The sequence below is a fragment of the Coturnix japonica genome, chromosome 1 (genome assembly GCF_054131305.1).
Source record: "Coturnix japonica strain WE chromosome 1, WE-NBRP24, whole genome shotgun sequence".
NCBI lineage: Eukaryota > Metazoa > Chordata > Aves > Galliformes > Phasianidae > Coturnix > Coturnix japonica.
Genome location: NC_140663.1, coordinates 25,173,971 through 25,195,880, shown reverse-complemented (window position 1 = coordinate 25,195,880; position 21,910 = coordinate 25,173,971). Strand labels below are relative to the sequence as shown.

The 21,910-nt window shown below is 45.9% G+C and overlaps 2 protein-coding genes across 2 annotated transcripts; both read right to left on the bottom strand.

The window, feature by feature from the left end:
* Positions 1-7,629: 7,629 nt before the first annotated feature.
* On the bottom strand, positions 7,630-19,024 carry LOC146762329 (endogenous retrovirus group 3 member 1 Env polyprotein-like). Its single transcript, XM_085533448.1, has 2 exons — positions 15,689-19,024; positions 7,630-10,137 (listed from the first exon to the last, which is right to left on the bottom strand). The coding sequence occupies exon 2, from the start codon at positions 10,069-10,071 to the stop codon at positions 8,509-8,511; it is 1,563 nt and encodes a 520-aa protein (XP_085389574.1). The 5' UTR covers positions 10,072-10,137; positions 15,689-19,024; the 3' UTR covers positions 7,630-8,508.
* On the bottom strand, positions 13,430-15,690 carry LOC146762330 (uncharacterized). The gene has a single exon (XM_085533532.1). The coding sequence runs from the start codon at positions 14,806-14,808 to the stop codon at positions 13,435-13,437; it is 1,374 nt and encodes a 457-aa protein (XP_085389658.1). The 5' UTR covers positions 14,809-15,690; the 3' UTR covers positions 13,430-13,434.
* Positions 19,025-21,910: the final 2,886 nt, after the last annotated feature.

The window sequence follows — 21,910 nt, the reverse complement described above, 5'->3', positions numbered from 1 at the left end:
GAGGAAAGGGTAGCTACCGGGCATGGATCTACCCAGCCATCAGACGTGAAGCCCGAAGTCCGTCACTTCGGAAGAAGCAAGCAAAACAAGGAGGAGTGAACCCATCTCTGCAATGGAAAAAGCACAGTAAGTCTAACGAGCAACTATGGAAAGAGAAAAGATGAGGCATGCGTTAAACAGGAAGGAAATGAAATGAGTCAAACAAAGGAGATCACATGAGGGAAGTGAAGACGAAGTCAGTGAAGGTTAGATATAGGGCGACAAGATAGGAAAAAACAGGGAAAGGCAGGAAAGGAAAAGGAGCATGAAATGAAAGACAATGGAGAAACACGAGAAGCCTAATGTGCACAACGAGGGAAGAAGGAATAAGTGCATGAAAAGAAAGGCGAGGTAGAGAAAGATGAGAAGCCTAAAGACTACCATGTGGAAGAAGCAGGGAAGGGATATGAGCATGAAAAGGAAAGAAATGGAGAGAAAGATGAGAAGCGTTATGTCGTCCACCCAGGAAGACACAGGGACAACCAGGTGGAGTTATCCCATCCGTGCAATTGAGAAAGTCCTGCAAATGCTTTGAGCAGGTAAGTAAAGAGAGACGAGGCTTGAGTTAAAGAAGAGGGAAGAGAAAAGAGACAAACAAGCAAGAGAGATCACAAGATGCAGGTGAAGGTATGGTCAGAGGAAAGGAAGAGGCAAGTGTGCATAGAAGGGAAAGGCAGAGAAGGAAAAAGAGCATGAAAAGAAAGGCTGTAATGGTAAAAGCCTGAAAACGAACCAAGAAGGCGTCACATGGCTGGGCATCCATGCCTGGGAGGAGGAAAGGGTAGCTACTGGGCATGCTGCAACCTCTACGAGTGAAGGAACTTGTGCGCTACCTCCCCCTGAGTAGTCCGGGGCTGCTAGCCAGAAGAAGCATCTCTCTGGAACACAGAAAGCGCTTCCAGTCATGCCGGGAAGGAGGAAAGGGTAGCTACCGGGCATGGATCTACCCAGCCATCAGACGTGAAGCCCGAAGTCCGTCACTTCGGAAGAAGCAAGCAAAACAAGGAGGAGTGAACCCATCTCTGCAATGGAAAAAGCACAGTAAGTCCAACGAGCAACTATGGAAAGAGAAAAGATGAGGCATGCGTTAAACAAGAAGGAAATGAAATGAGTCAAACAAAGGAGATCACATGAGGGAAGTGAAGACGAAGTCAGTGAAGGTTAGATATAGGGCGACAAGATAGGAAAAAACAGGGAAAGGCAGGAAAGGAAAAGGAGCATGAAATGAAAGACAATGGAGAAACACGAGAAGCCTAATGTGCACAACGAGGGAAGAAGGAATAACTGCATGAAAAGAAAGGCGAGGTAGAGAAAGATGAGAAGCCTAAAGTCTACCATGTGGAAGAAGCAGGGAAGGGATATGAGCATGAAAAGGAAAGAAATGGAGAGAAAGATGAGAAGCGTTATGTCGTTCACCCAGGAAGACACAGGGACAACCAGGTGGAGTTATCCCATCCGTGCAATTGAGAAAGTCCTGCAAATGCTTTGAGCAGGTAAGTAAAGAGAGACGAGGCTTGAGTTAAAGAAGAGGGAAGAGAATAGAGACAAACAAGCAAGAGAGATCACAAGATGCAGGTGAAGGTATGGTCAGAGGAAAGGAAGAGGCAAGTGTGCATAGAAGAGAAAGGCAGAGAAGGAAAAAGAGCATGAAAAAAAGGCTGTAATGGTAAAAGCCTGAAAACGAACCAAGAAGGTGTCACATGGCTGGGCATCCATGCCTGGGAGTAGGAAAGGGTAGGTACTGGGCATGCTGCAACCTCTACGAGTGAAGGAACTTGTGCACTACCTCCCCCTGAGTAGTCCGGGGCTGCTAGCTAGAAGAAGCATCTCTCTGGAACACAGAAAGAGCTTCCAGTCATGCCGGGAAGGAGGAAAGGGTAGCTACCGGGCATGGATCTACCCAGCCATAATACGGGAAGCCCGAAGTCCGTCACTTCGGAAGAAGCAATCAAAACAAGGAGGAGTGAACCCATCTCTGCAATGGAAAAAGCACAGTAAGTCCAACGAGCAACTATGGAAAGAGAAAAGATGAGGCATGCGTTAAACAAGAAGGAAATGAAATGAGTCAAACAAAGGAGATCACATGAGGGAAGTGAAGACGAAGTCAGTGAAGGTTAGATATAGGGCGACAAGATAGGAAAAAACAGGGAAAGGCAGGAAAGGAAAAGGAGCATGAAATGAAAGACAATGGAGAAACACGAGAAACCTGATGTGCACAACGAGGGAAGAAGGAAGAAGGAATAAGTGCATGAAAAGAAAGGCAAGGGAGAGAAAGATGAGAAGCCTAAAGACTACCATGAGGAAGAAGCAGGGAAGGAATATGAGCATGAAAAGGAAAGAAATGGAGAGAAAGATGAGAAGCGTTATGTCGGCCACCCAGGAAGACGCAAGAACAACCAGGTGGAGTTATCCCATCCGTGCAATTGAGAAAGTCCTGCAAATGCTTTGAGCAGGTAAGTAAAGAGAGACGAGGCTTGAGTTAAAGAAGAGGTAAGAGTATAGAGACAAACAAGCAAGAGAGATCACAAGATGCATGTGAAGGTATGGTCAGAGGAAAGGAAGAGGCAAGTGTGCATAGAAGAGAAAGGCAGAGAAGGAGAAAGAGCATGAAAAAAAGGCTGTAATGGTAAAAGCCTGAAAACGAACCAAGAAGGCGTCACATGGCTGGGCATCCATGCCTGGGAGGAGGAAAGGGTAGCTACTGGGCATGCTGCAACCTCTACGAGTGAAGGAACTTGTGCGCTACCTCCCCCTGAGTAGTCCGGGGCTGCTAGCCAGAAGAAGCATCTCTCTGGAACACAGAAAGCGCTTCCAGTCATGCCGGGAAGGAGGAAAGGGTAGCTACCGGGCATGGATCTACCCAGCCATCAGACGTGAAGCCCGAAGTCCGTCACTTCGGAAGAAGCAAGCAAAACAAGGAGGAGTGAACCCATCTCTGCAGTGGAAAAAGCACAGTAAGTCCAACGAGCAACTATGGAAAGAGAAAAGATGAGGCATGCGTTAAACAAGAAGGAAATGAAATGAGTAAAACAAAGGAGATCACATGAGGGAAGTGAAGACGAAGTCAGTGAAGGTTAGATATAGGGCGACAAGACAGGAAAAAACAGGGAAAGGCAGGAAAGGAAAAGGAGCATGAAATGAAAGACAATGGAGAAACACGAGAAGCCTAATGTGCACAACGAGGGAAGAAGGAAGAAGGAATAAGTGCATGAAAATAAAGGCGAGGTAGAGAAAGATGAGAAGCCTAAAGAATACCATGTGGAAGAAGCAGGGAAGGAATATGAGCATGAAAAGGAAAGAAATGGAGAGAAAGATGAGAAGCGTTATGTCGTCCACCCAGGAAGACACAGGAACAACCAGGTGGAGTTATCCCATCCGTGCAATTGAGAAAGTCCTGCAAATGCTTTGAGCAGGTAAGTAAAGAGAGACGAGGCTTAAGTTAAAGAAGAGGGAAGAGAGCATAGAGACAAACAAGCAAGAGAGATTACAAGATGCAGGTGAAGGCATGGTCAGAGGAAAGGAAGAGGCAAGTGTGCATAGAAGAGAAAGGCAGAGAAGGAAAAGAGCATGAAAAAAAGGCTGTAATGGTAAAAGCCTGAAAACGAACCAAGAAGGCGTCACATGGCTGGGCATCCATGCCTGGGAGGAGGAAAGGGTAGCTACTGGGCATGCTGCAACCTCTACGAGTGAAGGAACTTGTGCGCTACCTCCCCCTGAGTAGTCCGGGGCTGCTAGCCAGAAGAAGCATCTCTCTGGAACACAGAAAGCGCTTCCAGTCATGCCGGGAAGGAGGAAAGGGTAGCTACCGGGCATGGATCTACCCAGCCATCAGACGTGAAGCCCGAAGTCCGTCACTTCGGAAGAAGCAAGCAAAACAAGGAGGAGTGAACCCATCTCTGCAATGGAAAAAGCACAGTAAGTCCAACGAGCAACTATGGAAAGAGAAAAGATGAGGCATGCGTTAAACAAGAAGGAAATGAAATGAGTCAAACAAAGGAGATCACATGAGGTAAGGGAAGACGAAGTCAGTGAAGGTTAGATATAGGGCGACAAGATAGGAAAAAACAGGGAAAGGCAGGAAAGGAAAAGGAGCATGAAATGAAAGACAATGGAGAAACACGAGAAGCCTAATGTGCACAACGAGGGAAGAAGGAAGTAGGAATAAGTGCATGAAAAGAAAGGCAAGGGTGAGAAAGATGAGAAGCCTAAAGACTACCATGAGGAAGAAGCAGGGAAGGAATATGAGAATGAAAAGGAAAGAAATGGAGAGAAAGATGAGAAGCCTTAAGTCGGCCACCCAGGAAAACGCAAGAACAACCAGGTGGAGTTATCCCATCCGTGCAATTGAGAAAGTCCTGCAAATGCTTTGAGCAGGTAAGTAAAGAGAGACGAGGCTTGAGTTAAAGAAGAGGTAAGAGTATAGAGACAAACAAGCAAGAGAGATCACAAGATGCATGTGAAGGTATGGTCAGAGGAAAGGAAGAGGCAAGTGTGCATAGAAGAGAAAGGCAGAGAAGGAGAAAGAGCATGAAAAAAAGGCTGTAATGGTAAAAGCCTGAAAACGAACCAAGAAGGCGTCACATGGCTGGGCATCCATGCCTGGGAGGAGGAAAGGGTAGCTACTGGGCATGCTGCAACCTCTACGAGTGAAGGAACTTGTGTGCTACCTCCCCCTGAGTAGTCCGGGGCTGCTAGCCAGAAGAAGCATCTCTCTGGAACACAGAAAGCGCTTCCAGTCATGCCGGGAAGGAGGAAAGGGTAGCTACCGGGCATGGATCTACCCAGCCATAATACGGGAAGCCCGAAGTCCGTCACTTCGGAAGAAGCAATCAAAACAAGGAGGAGTGAACCCATCTCTGCAGTGGAAAAAGCACAGTAAGTCCAACGAGCAACTATGGAAAGAGAAAAGATGAGGCATGCGTTAAACAAGAAGGAAATGAAATGAGTCAAACAAAGGAGATCACATGAGGGAAGTGAAGACGAAGTCAGTGAAGGTTAGATATAGGGCGACAAGATAGGAAAAAGCAGGGAAAGGCAGGAAAGGAAAAGGAGCATGAAATGAAAGACAATGGAGAAACACGAGAAGCCTAATGTGCACAACGAGGGAAGAAGGAAGAAGGAATAAGTGCATGAAAAGAAAGGCGAGGGAGAGAAAGATGAGAAGCCTAAAGACTACCATGAGGAAGAAGCAGGGAAGGAATATGAGCATGAAAAGGAAAGAAATGGAGAGAAAGATGAGAAGCCTTAAGTCGGCCACGCAGGAAGACGCAAAAACAACCAGGTGGAGTTATCCCAACCGTGCAATTGAGAAAGTCCTGCAAATGCTTTGAGCAGGTAAGTAAAGAGAGACGAGGCTTGAGTTAAAGAAGAGGGAAGAGAACAGAGACAAACAAGCAAGAGAGATCACAAGATGCATGTGAAGGTATGGTCAGAAGAAAGGAAGAGGCAAGTGTGCATAGAAGAGAAAGGCAGAGAAGGAAAAAGAGCATGAAAAAAAGGCTGTAATGGTAAAAGCCTGAAAACGAACCAAGAAGGCATCACATGGCTGGGCATCCATGCCTGGGAGGAGGAAAGGGTAGCTACTGGGCATGCTGCAACCTCTACGAGTGATGGAACTTGTGCGCTACCTCCCCCTGAGTAGTCCGGGGCTGCTAGCCAGAAGAAGCATCTCTCTGGAACACAGAAAGCGCTTCCAGTCATGCCGGGAAGGAGGAAAGGGTAGCTACCGGGCATGGATCTACCCAGCCATCAGACGTGAAGCCCGAAGTCCGTCACTTCGGAAGAAGCAAGCAAAACAAGGAGGAGTGAACCCATCTCTGCAATGGAAAAAGCACAGTAAGTCCAACGAGCAACTATGGAAAGAGAAAAGATGAGGCATGCGTTAAACAAGAAGGAAATGAAATGAGTCAAACAAAGGAGATCACATGAGGGAAGTGAAGACGAAGTCAGTGAAGGTTAGATATAGGGCGACAAGATAGGAAAAAACAGGGAAAGGCAGGAAAGGAAAAGGAGCATGAAATGAAAGACAATGGAGAAACACGAGAAACCTAATGTGCACAACGAAGGAAGAAGGAAGAAGGAATAAGTGCATGAAAAGAAAGGCAAGGGTGAGAAAGATGAGAAGCCTAAAGACTACCATGAGGAAGAAGCAGGGAAGGAATATGAGCATGAAAAGGAAAGAAATGGAGAGAAAGATTAGAAGCGTTATGTCGGCCACCCAGGAAGACGCAAGAACAACCAGGTGGAGTTATCCCATCCGTGCAATTGAGAAAGTCCTGTAAATGCTTTGAGCAGGTAAGTAAAGAGAGACGAGGCTTGAGTTAAAGAAGAGAGAAGAGAATAGAGACAAACAAGCAAGAGAGATCACAAGATGCAGGTGAAGGTATGGTCAGAGGAAAGGAAGAGGCAAGTGTGCATAGAAGAGAAAGGCAGAGAAGGAAAATAGCATGAAAAGAAAGGCTGTAATGGTAAAAACCTGAAAACGAACCAAGAAGGCGTCACATGGCTGGGCATCCATGCCTGGGAGGAGGAAAGGGTAGCTACTGGGCATGCTGCAACCTCTACGAGTGAAGGAACTTGTGCGCTACCTCCCCCTGAGTAGTCCGGGGCTGCTAGCCAGAAGAAGCATCTCTCTGGAACACAGAAAGCGCTTCCAGTCATGCCGGGAAGGAGGAAAGTGTAGCTACCGGGCATGGATCTACCCAGCCATCAGACGTGAAGCCTGAAGTCCGTCACTTCGGAAGAAGCAAGCAAAACAAGGAGGAGTGAACCCATCTCTGCAATGGAAAAAACACAGTAAGTCCAACGAGCAACTATGGAAAGAGAAAAGATGAGGCATGCGTTAAACAAGAAGGAAATGAAATGAGTCAAACAAAGGAGATCACATGAGGGAAGTGAAGACGAAGTCAGTGAAGGTTAGATATAGGGCGACAAGATAGGAAAAAACAGGGAAAGGCAGGAAAGGAAAAGGAGCATGAAATGAAAGACAATGGAGAAACACGAGAAGCCTAATGTGCACAACGAGGGAAGAAGGAAGTAGGAATAAGTGCATGAAAAGAAAGGCAAGGTTGAGAAAGATGAGAAGCCTAAAGACTACCATGAGGAAGAAGCAGGGAAGGAATATGAGAATGAAAAGGAAAGAAATGGAGAGAAAGATGAGAAGCCTTAAGTCGGCCACCCAGGAAGACGCAAGAACAACCAGGTGGAGTTATCCCATCCATGCAATTGAGAAAGTCCTGCAAATGCTTTGAGCAGGTAAGTAAAGAGAGACAAGGCTTGAGTTAAAGAAGAGGGAAGAGAAAAGAGACAAACAAGCAAGAGAGATCACAAGATGCAGGTGAAGGTATGGTCAGAGGAAAGGAAGAGGCAAGTGTGCATAGAAGAGAAAGGCAGAGAAGGAAAAAGAGCATGAAAAGAAAGGCTGTAATGGTAAAAGCCTGAAAACGAACCAAGAAGGCGTCACATGGCCGGGCATCCATGCCTGGGAGGATGAAAGCGTAGCTACTGGGCATGCTGCAACCTGTACGAGTGATGGAACTTGTGCGCTACTGTCTCGCTCCAATTTAGGAGTGAGGCAAAGGTTCTTTTAATAATGTTATGCCCTGCGTGAGACTAAGAAGAAGAGCATTCAAATGTTGATCCGACCAGTTTATTGGAAATAATAGACAATTGAGGGGATGGGGAAGAGAGAGTGACAAATGCCAAAATTAGGGTGATGGGGAAGGGAAAGTAGGCGACAGAAAAAGTTAGAAAAGAGCAAGAATTACGTTAAAGCGGGTAATAGTCACCTCCTGGATGCAGCAGCGTCCCGTAGCACGTTGTTAACGTTGGTCCGGGGCAAAATAAGCGTAGGGGAGAGCAGCAACGGAGTAGCAGGCTGCAAGCAGCAGATTGGTGAATCGCAGAAAAGATGGTCAGAGTATCGTGGTCTCTAGAAGCAGAGTCTCGGGCAGCGAGGTCCCTCGGAGCAGAGTCTCGAGCAGCAATCCCAGAAGAGAGAATAGGCAGCAGTAGGACAACGGTGGAGGGATCTGAGGTCAGATACCTAGATGCCCACAAAACCGTGGTTTATCCATGCCCTTTTTATCCTTTTTTCCAGCCTTCCAGAGATTTCGGGACGGCTCGGGTCAGAATCTTGTGACTTCCTCAGAGATGTCAATCTTCCTTGAGATGGGCCAACAGGAAAGACCACTTAAGGGCCATTAGTCCTCAGGGATGGCCATCTTCCTTGAGATAGGCCAACACAAAAAGACCACTCAAGGGCCATTGATCAGTATCTTATCTCCCTTTCGTAGCTCCCGGACTTGTCCATCTCAGCAAACTTTGAGACAGTAATGTAAAAAGCATGGCTTCTTACACCACCCCGTGACTCAAAGTTTGCTTAAAAAATAGGCCACTGGTGATCCAAATGGCAAGAAAAAGATAGCAAGCATGAGGAAAAAAGGAGAGGGAGGGGGGAATCAATATGTTTCATGCAATCATTACAAAGGATTTTTCCTGCTTGGTTACAAGTGTTGCGCGGATGTGCTGGACTTCCCCATCACTTGATGTGGTTACAAAATACATAGACGATACAACATGTTGAATAAGTTGAATGAAACAAGGTATCATACATGGAAGAAACAGTAGAGTTGCGACAACACATAATAGATAAAATAAGATGCGTTTTACCCAAGGTCCACCTGGAAGCCAGGAGAAAAGATCAAGGTCCCGGCTTTTCCAAGTTTGGACAGGAACATGTGCTATTTTCCGTATACCTTCAGCAATTTGTTTGACAACTTTACCATTATCATCAATCTTTAGACAACAAGTGGAATCATTTAATTTGCCACAGACACCCCCTTCTTCAGCTAACAAGTAATCTAAAGCCATGCGATGTTGGAGTATTGCCGCCCGCATCTGTGAGGCTTGATCTGCAAGGAGATCAAGGGCATAGGCTGTCTCGTTTGTAATGATTTCTAGGACAGCTTGTAATCTGATAATATGGTTTAGGTTGTAGATGGGTTCTCGAGCACCATTAATCCACTCAGTGGGGTTCCATGTAGCTGGCCCATAGTGTTTGATTATACGTTGAGGGGGCCACTCATCTTTGCCCCAAGTTTGTTTGCTACCACGTGTTATGGAGGTGTCGATAGACCTCCTGTATCTGTTGAGATCATCATATACTTTGACGCCCAATTCACTACCATCCTTTCCTGGGAGCAAAAAGAACATCGGGCGGATTACTCCAACATAACATACCCCAGTCCAATTAACAGGAATTCGTTTATATGCATGATGACCACAAATCCAATAATGTCCTTTTAATGCTATTGAACCATTCTCGAAGGGTCCATTCCATTTGCTAGTTAGTTTATTTACATGTTCTTTAGCCTGAAAGTATGTGGTGTTGAGAGGTCCAAAAGGATGTCCTTCTACATTGCAGTTCCAACTATTACTGGTAACCCTTTCATTTCTGCACCATCTACATCTCCAGGCACCAGCATCAGGGCTCCAGGTACATTCTGTACCCCCAGCTTTATTAAACAAAGTGTTGTTAGTGGAGGACCAAAAATGAGAAAACCCTTGCAACATTCCTGACTGATTGTACCACCCCCATTGACCACCCTTAATTTGTGAAGTAACCTTACCATACGTCCAAGTACAATTGCTAGTCCCAACATAGACGCCACCGGGCTGTGTACGATTCAGACAATACATTCCCATAGCAGGATACTGGACTGGCCATGGAGATGTATTCTTATCTTCCCAGTAGATGTTGTGGTTGGTCCCACTATAGTTGCTTACCAGCCATTTAGGGGCAAGAGGAGTTGACACCCAGGGCCAGGTTTCAAGTCCTATGGGTCCTCCACAGACCCAACAATTACTCAAATTATAAACATTTGCTACTTGTTCAGCTAGTTGAAAAAAGGAGTTTTTTATACCATTTCCCTCTTCCCGAAAGTCTATCAGGGGATAGCTAATAGTTACAGAAATTACAGTCCACATGATACATCTAATAAACAAAAATGAAATTCCACCCAAGTGTTGCATATTACCAAAACACCAATTATAGAAGTCAGCAACAGTTGTGTTCAGTCAGGATCCAACGAAGGTCCTCTGCAAAATAAAACAAGACATCGGCTCGCCCCCTTGGGCTTTGTTAGTATGATCAAAATGAGGGAATAATCCATCGAACATTAATCTTATATTCCTTCTCCTGTGCGTCCTTAGCCCTCCAGGTATACATGTTAAGGGATTCAGTTAAGGTCAGTGGTACTGGACCTACATTGGGCAGGTCAACCAACACAGGTTGGCTAGGAAAATAAGAGGGTTTTTCTAATTTATCAGGATTAAGAGTAATTGGCAAAGGTGGTGGGGCCTTAGGACAGAAGGCATTAAATCGGGGACAGCCATTAATTCCCCAGCGATCATTAACTCTTCTGACTGCATCAGAGGTACGGGCAGTCCAATTGTTCTTTTCTGGCTTCAGAAATTTCTTAAGAAGGCCATTGGATCGTTCCACAATACCATTAGCCTGGGGATAATAGGGAGTGTGAAAAATCCAGAGAATACCTTCCTCTCTGGCCCATTCTTGTACAGCTCCTGAAGTAAAATGAGAGCCATTATCTGACTGGATGGAACTGGGTTTTGGGAGAATGCTAAACCACTTCTTTAAAGCCTTTATAGTATTCTCCCCTGTTGCCCGAGGAACGGATTCAGCTTGTAATAAACCAGAGACTACCTCAACACCTACTAGTACATATTGTTTTCCTTCAGATTTACGGAAAGGACCAATGTAGCCAATCTGCCATGTTTCCCATAAGTGCTTTCCCTCTCTCAAATGGAGAGGATTATCCTGTAAGGGATGTCGGTCCAGGCGGGAACGGCATAGATCACAGGCAGAAATGCAGGTACGACACTGTTCTCCGGTAACTGGCCAACCACGAGACTGGGTTTCACAATGGAGATCAAGAGCACCAGTATGCCCCCTTTTCACATGTAACCATTCCACAAGTCTCTCCCAGTTATCACTGTCTGGTTCTCCTTGTCTTAATGAAGCAATCCTAGCAAGTTCATCAGCTTTGTTGTTCCAATAACTAACAGGGGATCCATCCTCCTGGTGGGAAGCCACCCATGCAACAGAAAATTGTCCCCCTTTAGCAACAGACAAAATCTCCTGCCATTTTTCCTTTTGCCATACTGGGATAAGGTTAACTTCCCAGCTGTTTCTCTCCCAAAAGGGAAGCCACTCTGTACAACCTTTGAAGACGGCATATGAATCAGTATAAATATGCACACGTGTAGTGGACTGTGATTCATGTTGAAACACACTCCATACTGCTACTAACTCACCAACCTGAGCACTCCCCTCCCCTTCAGTAACAATAGTGACATTAGTCCCTATCTGTAGGGCCACGGCCCGATACTTCCGAATTTTCCCTTCACGCTTTGAAGAAGCATCTGTGAACCAGACATTTTGCAACTGGTCTGAATAGGGAGGAGCAACCTGGATGACAGAGGGGAGATCAGCATCAATAGCAGAAAGAACATCATCCTGTATAGTAAGTGTTTTTGAAGCACCTTCAGTGACTGAAAAGATATTACAGTAGTGTTCAATTTGAGCATACCACTTTCTGACAGAAGCTCGTTGTGCCACCCCATCAGGGGGGGCGGTGCCAGACATAACAGACTTGATAACCTTGAATGGACCTCTTAATATTATAGGCTGCTGTTGTATGGTTCTTTCAGCTTCCCGCAAAGCCAGACTAACAACAAACAACCCCTTCTCCATTTGAGAGTATCGTTTCTCTGCATCTTTGAAACTACGGGAATAGAACCTAATAGGTCTGGTGGGGCCTTCTGGACCCTTTTGCCAGAGATGTATAGATAACCCTGATTGAGCAAATCCCCATTCTATCTGTACAGGGTCAGAAGGATGGATAGGACCTAAGGACTGATGTGTGATAGCTTCGAAAATTAGGAGCTGCAGAGCTTCTTCATGGACTGGGGTCCATTCCCATGATACCTTCTTTCGCAACAAGTCATGCAGTGGACGGGCAATAACAGAGAAATCAGGAATGTGTTTTCTCCAAAAGACTAAGAGTCCAAGGGCATGCTGTAATCCCTTTTTATTCTCTGGCATTTTGAGTTGGTCTAAAGCTAGGAGGGTATCCTGTGGGATACAGGCCATACCACCTTTCCACCAGACACCCAAGAATTTCACCTCAGCAGCTGGAGGCTGGATTTTGTCTGAAGGAATTGTTAACCCTAGCTCTTCTAATCGCTTGATTATTCTGTCATGCATTATTTTCACTGGTGCCAATTGTTCACCTCCTATAAGGATATCATCAATGTATTGATAGAGCTTAACCCCTTCTTCCAAGGGAATCTGTTCAAGTTCTTTTGCCAGAGCATGATGAGCCAAAGTTGGGGAGTGTTTGAACCCCTGAGGGAGGCGGGTGAAAGTATATTGCTGACCCTCCCATGTAAAAGCAAAACGGGGTTGATCATCAGGGTGTAGGGGAACCATAAAGAACATATCTTTGACATCAATGGTAGCCATAATAGGGTGAGCCTGCTCCTGGATAGCTGCTATTAATTCTGAAATATTAGGCACTGCAGCAGTCAGTGGTCCAGTATTGGCATTTAGCCTACGATAATCAATAGTCAATCGCCATTTGCCATTTGGTTTCCTGACAGGCCATACTGGAGAGTTAAAAGGTGAATGGGTAGGTACCACAATTCCTTGTTCTTTTAGTTCGGCCAGCACTGGGCTAATACCAGTGCGTGCTCCCAGAGGTAAAGGGTAAGGTTTAACTGAAGTCAGATGGGAAGGAGGGAGTGGTGGTGCTGTCTGTAGTAAACGAATATTTAGGGAGGGGATACCAAACATCCACTCTCTCCCTTCATCATCTGTCCAACTTCTACCCTTCAATACGTCTAGTCCTAATAAGTTAAGCGGGAGAGTTCCCACAACCATAGGGACTTCCCAGGACTGCTCTTCTCCAGGTAGCCTTAGCTTCACTGTGGCCATGGTCTGTGAATGTACACCACCCATGGCATCTGCCACAAATATCTTTTTGCGTGATAAAATTACACCAGCACGATCAGCATCCTCCTTCTTAATAGCTGAGATTTGAGCTCCTGTGTCTACCAGAAACGTTACTGGAACTAATCTAGGTTCAACAACACATGTAATTAACAAATCATTCCCTTTAGTCGTGAGCCTCCTAACAAACATCCATCCTTCACCCCCCCACTCACTTGAAGAGGGTGAAGGAATCAGTTTCCCGACTGCTCAGGTAATTCTTTTGTTACTGCAGGGGGAGCACTAGGAACCAGATTTTCAGGTTTAGCTGGCCAACCAGTCACCAGCCTCTCAAGCCTGTCTGTTGCTAGTCCATTCATTATTTCTCAAGGAATACCCTTTTTCCAGCCCAAAGTCCATAGTCCATGACGTTTATGATCAATGTTTCGCCTACCAGTTCTTTCTGAGGCTAGAGCCTTTTCTATTCTATTAAATTTTGGGCTAGGTGGCCTGAGAGCAAGGGTGGTTGCTGTGAGCCTTACTCCCCTTGGCTCAATTCTGCTGGTGGATGAAGCCACCAGTCCATACTTCCTACCATAATTAATCAATTCTTGGGCAACCTCTCCCCATGTCCATACCTTATAACCTGATTGTAAAGAGCCTGAAGAACCAACTCCCTCTAAAGCAGCTCGAGCTCTCTTTCCCTGGGACATGGCCTGTATTTTACTTTGAAGTTGTATACCTATGGGTTTCAGCGATTCTGGAAGTCCCCTGATTAATGGAGTCATCCGTTCAGGATCAACAGGCATCATCATAGGTGATTTGTGCCGTGGCTGCAATTTCCTGTCATACATCATTTGCAGGCAAGCGGCCTTTTGGACACTTTCAACCAGTTGGTCAACTGTCCCATTAATGGCAAGAGGGTCTCCCCTTTCTAAAGGGTTGAGACCACCAGCCCAGTAAGCAGCCCTCTGTGTTAGAGACCAGGGAGCACGGTTATTACCAGTAGTCAAAAATACTCCTGGCCCCCAATAACCCTCAGCCTCCTTTTCGGTTAACATTATTTGGTCTCCACCAGTTAAGTTGACTCTCCATACATATTCTGTTTCTGATTCCTTTGGAGAGCGGCTAAAATCTTTTTTCAGTTTTGCTAATTCAGTGGCAGAAAAGGGAATTTCTTTAACATTCATTTGAGGATCCAGGTCCTCTCCGTTATCAAAGGTATATTCTGTTTTTATTAGAGGGCGCAGAGGGGCTATTGGGGTTTCAAACTTATCAAAATTTTCTTTTGCTTCTTTTAGTTCTTCCTGAGGATACAGTTTTTCTTGTGGTGCACCATGAATATCAGTGTCACCAGTATCTTTATATGTTAAAATTTCCTTAAAAGCCATCTGTAACAAGGCCGAATTATGTCTCTCTCTTTCCAATTGTACTTCTAGATTTCCAATTTGGTTTTGCAAAGCTTTCACAAGTTCCTGGGTTGCTTTAACTGTTTCTTGTAACGACTGTATAGTCTGGTTTTCTGCCTCAAACTGCTGGTCTCGGAACTCCACGGCTGCTTTTAAAGCAGCACCAAGTACTGCACAAATAAATGATTTGCCTTTCCCGGCTCGGGTACGAGCCCCATGTTGTAAAACGCAAATGCGGTCAGAAACAGCCTGCAAATTATACCAATTTTCACTTGCCCAGTCCATCCCTGATGACGATGGCCGAGACGTGTGCTTTTCAAGGATATCAAACAACATATTTTCACCTTCCATATCAGATGTAATTTTACTCACAACAAAAAATCTACAGGCAACGAAATCTACGCTGAGGGAGGAGGCGATTCCTTATCTCCTCAGAGAGGCAAACACTTAACAAAACGAACAACTGCTCAAAACACTCCTTTACACAAAAGACCAAACGACTCAATCAACATTTCCAAAGAAAGCGTAAACACCTCAATCGGTCCTGGCTATCCTGTCAAGCCACAACGAAAAACTTCAACCTTCAAGCAACAAAAGTTAGAAATAACTTCTAAGTTTCTCAAAAGCAATAAACTTCTTGGAGAAGCACACACCACTTCCCCAAGAGGCGCACACACAAAACTTTTAAAACCAAAGGTACGTCACAAGATACTTAAAAACCACCACAATGCAAAATAGTCTTCCCGGGGAGGCATACACGTGTAAAACAAAAGCAAACAGTCAAAATTAATTCACTCGTCCCCGAGAGGTAGACACGTAAGTAAGAAAGTTTCAGAATGTGGAGCGGTCTTCCTGGAGAGGTGCACAAGTCAAATTAAGTTATCAAAACAATCGCTCCTTGCAACTCCAGGAGAAAGAGACAGAAAAGTTTTAGAGAAACTGGAAGGATAACACTCTCACGACGGGTATCCTGCCGACTACGCCAATAAAAATGTCTCGCTCCAATTTAGGAGTGAGGCAAAGGTTCTTTTAATAATGTTATGCCCGGCGTGAGATTAAGAAGAAGAGCATTCAAATGTTGATCCGACCAGTTTATTGGAAATAATAGACAATTGAGGGGATGGGGAAGAGAGAGTGACAAATGCCAAAATTAGGGTGATGGGGAAGGGAAAGTAGGCGATAGAAAAAGTTAGAAAAGAGCAAGAATTACGTTAAAGCGGGGAATAGTCACCTCCTGGATGCAGCAGCGTCCCGTAGCACGTTGTTAACGTTGGTCCGGGGCAAAATAAGCGTAGGGGAGAGCAGCAACGGAGTAGCAGGCTGCAAGCAGCAGATCGGTGAATCGCAGAAAAGATGGTCAGAGTATCGTGGTCTCTAGAAGCAGAGTCTCGGGCAGCGAGGTCCCTCGGAGCAGAGTCTCGAGCAGCAATCCCAGAAGAGACAATAGGCAGCAGTAGGACAACGGTGGAGGGATCTGAGGTCAGATACCTAGATGCCCACAAAACCGTGGTTTATCCGTGCCCCTTTTATCCTTCTTTCCAGCCTTCCAGAGATTTCGGGACGGCTCGGGTGAGAGTCTTGTGACTTCCACAGAGATGTCAATCTTCCTTGAGATGGGCCAACAGGAAAGACCACTTATAGGCCATTAGTCCTCAGGGATGGCCATCTTCCTTGAGATAGGCCAACACAAAAAGACCACTCAAGGGCCATTGATCAGTATCTTATCTCCCTTTCGTAGCTCCCGGACTTGTCCATCTCAGCAAACTTTGAGACAGTAATGTAAAAAGCAGGGCTTCTTACAGCTACCTCCCCCTGAGTAGTCCGGGGCTGCTAGCCAGAAGAAGCATCTCTCTGGAACACAGAAAGCGCTTCCAGTCATGCCGGGAAGGAGGAAAGGGTAGCTACCTGGCATGGATCTACCCAGCCATCAGACGTGAAGCCCGACGACCACCACTTCGGAAGAAGCAAGTAAAACAAGGAGGAGTGAACCCATCTCTGCAATGGAAAAAGCACAGTAAGTCCAACGAGCAACTATGGAAAGAGAAAAGATGAGGCATGCGTTAAACAAGAAGGAAATGAAATGAGTCAAACAAAGGAGATCACATGAGGGAAGTGAAGACGAAGTCAGTGAAGGTTAGATATAGGGCGACAAGATAGGAAAAAACAGGGAAAGGCAGGAAAGGAAAAGGAGCATGAAATGAAAGGCAATGGAGAAACACGAGAAGCCTAAAGTGCACAACGAGGGAAGAAGGAAGAAGGAATAAGTGCATGAAAAGAAAGGCGAGGGAGAGAAAGATGAGAAGCCTAAAGACTACCATGAGGACAAAGCAGGGAAGGAATATGAGCATGAAAAGGAAAGAAATGGAGAGAAAGATGAGAAGCGTTATGTCGGCCACCCAGGAAGACGCAAGAACAACCAGTTGGAGTTATCCCATCCATGCAATTGAGAAAGTCCTGCAAATGCTTTGAGCAGGTAAGTAAAGAGAGACGAGGCTTGAGTTAAAGAAGAGGGAAGAGAAAAGAGACAAACAAGCAAGAGAGATCACAAGATGCAGGTGAAGGTATGGTCAGAGGAAAGGAAGAGGCAAGTGTGCATAGAAGGGAAAGGCAGAGAAGGAAAAAGAGCATGAAAAAAAAGGCTGTAATGGTAAAAGCCTGAAAACGAACCAAGAAGGTGTCACATGGCTGGGCATCCATGCCTGGGAGGACGAAAGGGTAGCTACTGGGCATGCTGCAACCTCTACGAGTGATGGAACTTGTGCGCTACCTCCCCCTGAGGAGTCCGGGGCTGCTAGCCAGAAGAAGCATCTCTCTGGAACACAGAAAGCGCTTCCAGTCATGCCGGGAAGGAGGAAAGAATAGCTACCGGGCATGGATCTACCCAGCCATCAGACGTGAAGCCCGAAGACCACCACTTCGGAAGACGCAAGCAAAACAAGGAGGAGTGAACCCATCTCTGCAATGGAAAAAGCACAGTAAGTCCAACGAGCAACTATGGAAAGAGAAAAGATGAGGCATGCGTTAAACAAGAAGGAAATGAAATGAGTCAAACAAAGGAGATCATATGAGGGAAGTGAAGACGAAGTAAGTGAAGGTTAGATATAGGGCGACAAGATAGGAAAAAACAGGGAAAGGCAGGAAAGGAAAAGGAGCATGAAATGAAAGGCAATGGAGAAACACGAGAAGCCTAAAGTGCACAACGAGGGAAGAAGGAAGAAGGAATAAGTGCATGAAAAGAAAGGCGAGGGAGAGAAAGATGAGAAGCCTAAAGACTACCATGAGGAAGAAGCAGGGAAGGAATATGAGCATGAAAAGGGAAGAAATGGAGAGAAAGATGAGAAGCGTTATGTCGGCCACCCAGGAAGTCGCAAGAACAACCAGTTGGAGTTATCCCATCCGTGCAATTGAGAAAGTCCTGCAAATGCTTTGAGCAGGTAAGTAAAGAGAGACGAGGCTTGAGTTAAAGAAGAGGGAAGAGAAAAGAGACTAACAAGCAAGAGAGATCACAAGATGCAGGTGAAGGTATGGTCAGAGGAAAGGAAGAGGCAAGTGTGCATAGAAGGGAAAGGCAGAGAAGGAAAAAGAGCATGAAAAAAAAGGCTGTAATGGTAAAAGCCTTAAAACGAATTAAGAAGGCGTCACATGGCTGGGCATCCATGCCTGGGAGGAGGAAAGGGTAGCTACTGGGCATGCTGCAACCTCTACGAGTGATGGAACTTGTGCGCTACCTCCCCCTGAGTAGTCCGAGGCTGCTAGCCAGAAGACGCATCATTCTGGAACACAGAAAGCGCTTCCAGTCATGCCGGGAAGGAGGAAAGGGTAGCTACCGGGCATGGATCTACCCAGCCATAATACGGGAAGCCCGAAGACCACCACTTCGGAAGACGCAAGCAAAACAAGGAGGAGTGAACCCATCTCTGCAATGGAGAAAGCACAGTAAGTCCAACGAGCAACTATGGAAAGAGAAAAGATGAGGCATGCGTTAAACAAAAAGGAAATGAAATGAGTCAAACAAAGGAGATCATATGAGGGAAGTGAAGACGAAGTAAGTGAAGGTTAGATATAGGGCGACAAGATAGGAAAAAACAGGGAAAGGCAGGAAAGGAAAAGGAGCATGAAATGAAAGGCAATGGAGAAACACGAGAAGCCTAAAGTGCACAACGAGGGAAGAAGGAAGAAGGAATAAGTGCATGAAAAGAAAGGCGAGGGAGAGAAAGATGAGAAGCCTAAAGACTACCATGAGGAAGAAGCAGGGAAGGAATATGAGCATGAAAAGGGAAGAAATGGAGAGAAAGATGAGAAGCGTTATGGCGGCCACCCAGGAAGTCGCAAGAACAACCAGGTAGAGTCATCCCATCCGTGCAATTGAGAAAGTCCTGCAAATGCTTTGAGCAGGTAAGTAAAGAGAGACGAGGATTGAGTTAAAGAAGAGGGAAGAGAAAAGAGACAAACAAGCAAGAGAGATCACAAGATGCAGGTGAAGGTATGGTCAGAGGAAAGGAAGAGGCAAGTGTGCATAGAAGGGAAAGGCAGAGAAGGAAAAAGAGCATGAAAAGAAAGGCTGTAATGGTAAAAGCCTGAAAACGAACCAAGAAGGCGTCACATGGCTGGGCATCCATGCCTGGGAGGAGGAAAGGGTAGCTACTGGGCATGCTGCAACCTCCACGAGTGATGGAACTTGTGCGCTACCTCCCCCTGAGTAGTCCGAGGCTGCTAGCCAGAAGACGCATCATTCTGGAACACAGAAAGCGCTTCCAGTCATGCCGGGAAGGAGGAAAGGGTAGCTACCGGGCATGGATCTACCCAGCCATAATACGGTAATCCCGAAGTCCGCCACATCGGAAGAAGCAAGAAAAACAAGGAGGAGTGAACCCATCTCTGCAATGGAAAAAGCCCAGTAAGTCCAACGAGCAACTATGGAAAGAGAAAAGATGAGGCATGCGTTAAACAAGAAGGAAATGAAATGAGTCAAACAAAGGAGATCACATGAGGTAAGGGAAGACGAAGTCAGTGAAGGTTAGATATAGGGCGACAAGATAGGAAGAAACAGGGAAAGGCAGGAAAGGAAAAGGAGCATGAAATGAAAGGCAATGGAGAAACACGAGAAGCCTAAAGTGCACAACGAGGGAAGAAGGAAGAAGGCATAAATGCATGAAAAGAAAGGCGAGGGAGAGAAAGATGAGAAGCCTAAAGACTACCATGAGGAAGAAGCAGGGAAGGAATATGAGCATGAAAAGGAAAGAAATGGAGAGAAAGATGAGAAGCGTTATGTCGGCCACCCAGGAAGTCGCAAGAACAACCAGGTGGAGTTATCCCATCCGTGCAATTGAGAAAGTCCTGCAAATGCTTTGAGCAGGTAAGTAAAGAGAGACGAGGCTTGAGTTAAAGAAGAGGGAAGAGAAAAGAGACAAACAAGCAAGAGAGATCACAAGATGCAGGTGAAGGTATGGTCAGAGGAAAGGAAGAGACAAGTGTGCATAGAAGGGAAAGGCAGAGAAAGAAAAAGAGCATGAAAAGAAAGGCTGTAATGGTAAAAGCCTGAAAACGAACCAAGAAGGCGTCACATGGCTGGGCATCCATGCCTGGGAGGAGGAAAGGGTAGCTACTGGGCATGCTGCAACCTCTACGAGTGATGGAACTTGTGCGCTACCTCCCCCTGAGTAGTCCGGGGCTGCTAGACAAAAGAAGCATCTCTCTGGAACACAGAAAGCGCTTCCAGTCATGCCGGGAAGGAGGAAAGGGTAGCTACCGGGCATGGATCTACCCAGCCATAATACGGTAAGCCCGAAGTCCGCCACATCGGAAGAAGCGAGAAAAACAAGGAGGAGTGAACCCATCTCTGCAATGGAGAAAGCAAAGTAAGTCCAACGAGCAACTATGGAAAGAGAAAAGATGAGGCATGCGTTAAACAAGAAGGAAATGAAATGAGTCAAACAAAGGAGATCACATGAGGTAAGTGAAGACGAAGTCAGTGAAGGTTAGATATAGGGCGACAAGATAGGAAAAAACAGGGAAAGGCAGGAAAGGAAAAGGAGCATGAAATGAAAGGCAATGGAGAAACACGAGAAGCCTAAAGTGCACAACGAGGGAAGAAGGAAGAAGGAATAAGTGCATGAAAAGAAATGCGAGGGAGAGAAAGATGAGAAGCCTAAAGACTACCATGAGGAAGAAGCAGGGAAGGAATATGAGTATGAAAAGCGAAGAAATGGAGAGAAAGATGAGAAGCGTTATGTCGGCCACCCAGGAAGACGCAAGAACAACCAGGTGGAGTTATCCCATCCGTGCAATTGAGAAAGTCCTGCAAATGCTTTGAGCAGGTAAGTAAAGAGAGATGAGGATTGAGTTAAAGAAGAGGGAAGAGAAAAGAGACAAACAAGCAAGAGAGATCACAAGATGCAGGTGAAGGTATGGTCAGAGGAAAGGAAGAGGCAAGTGTGCATAGAAGGGAAAGGCAGAGAAGGAAAAAGAGCATGAAAAGAAAGGCTGTAATGGTAAAAGCCTGAAAACGAACCAAGAAGGTGTCACATGGCTGGGCATCCATGCCTGGGAGGAGGAAAGGGTAGCTACTGGGCATGCTGCAACCTCTACGAGTGATGGAACTTGTGCGCTACCTCCCCCTGAGGAGTCCGGGGCTGCTAGCCAGAAGAAGCATCTCTCTGGAACACAGAAAGCGCTTCCAGTCATGCCTGGAAGGAGGAAAGGGTAGCTACCGGGCATGGATCTACCCAGCCATCAGACGTGAAGCCCGAAGACCACCACTTCGGAAGACGCAAGAAAAACAAGGAGGAGTGAACCCATCTCTGCAATGGAGAAAGCACAGTAAGTCCAACGAGCAACTATGGAAAGAGAAAAGATGAGGTATGCGTTAAACAAGAAGGAAACAAAATGAGTCAAACAAAGGAGATCACATGAGGTAAGTGAAGACGAAGTCAGTGAAGGCTAGATATAGGGCGACAAGATAGGAAAAAACAGGGAAAGGCAGGAAAGGATAAGGAGCATGAAATGAAAGGCAATGGAGAAACACGAGAAGCCTAAAGTGCACAACGAGGGAAGAAGGAAGAAGGAATAAGTGCATGAAAAGAAAGGTGAGGGAGAGAAAGATGAGAAGCCTAAAGACTACCATGAGGAAGAAGCAGGGAAGGAATATGAGCATGAAAAGGGAAGAAATGGAGAGAAAGATGAGACGCGTTATGTCGGCCACCCAGGAAGACGCAAGAACAACCAGGTGGAGTTATCCCATCCGTGCAATTGTGAAAGTCCTGCAAATGCTTTGAGCAGGTAAGTAAAGAGAGAAGAGGCTTGAGTTAAAGACGAGGGAAGAGAAAAGAGACAAACAAGCAAGAGAGATCACAAGATGCAGGTGAAGGTATGGTCAGAGGAAAGGAAGAGGCAAGTGTGCATAGAAGGGAAAGGCAGAGAAGGAAAAAGAGCATGAAAAGAAAGGCTGTAATGG

Excerpts from the sequence above, each read along its gene's own strand:
- LOC146762329 (XM_085533448.1), bottom strand. The coding sequence starts at position 10,071 with ATGCAACACTTGGGTGGAATTTCATTTTTGTTTATTAGATGTATCATG.
- LOC146762330 (XM_085533532.1), bottom strand. The coding sequence starts at position 14,808 with ATGGAAGGTGAAAATATGTTGTTTGATATCCTTGAAAAGCACACGTCT.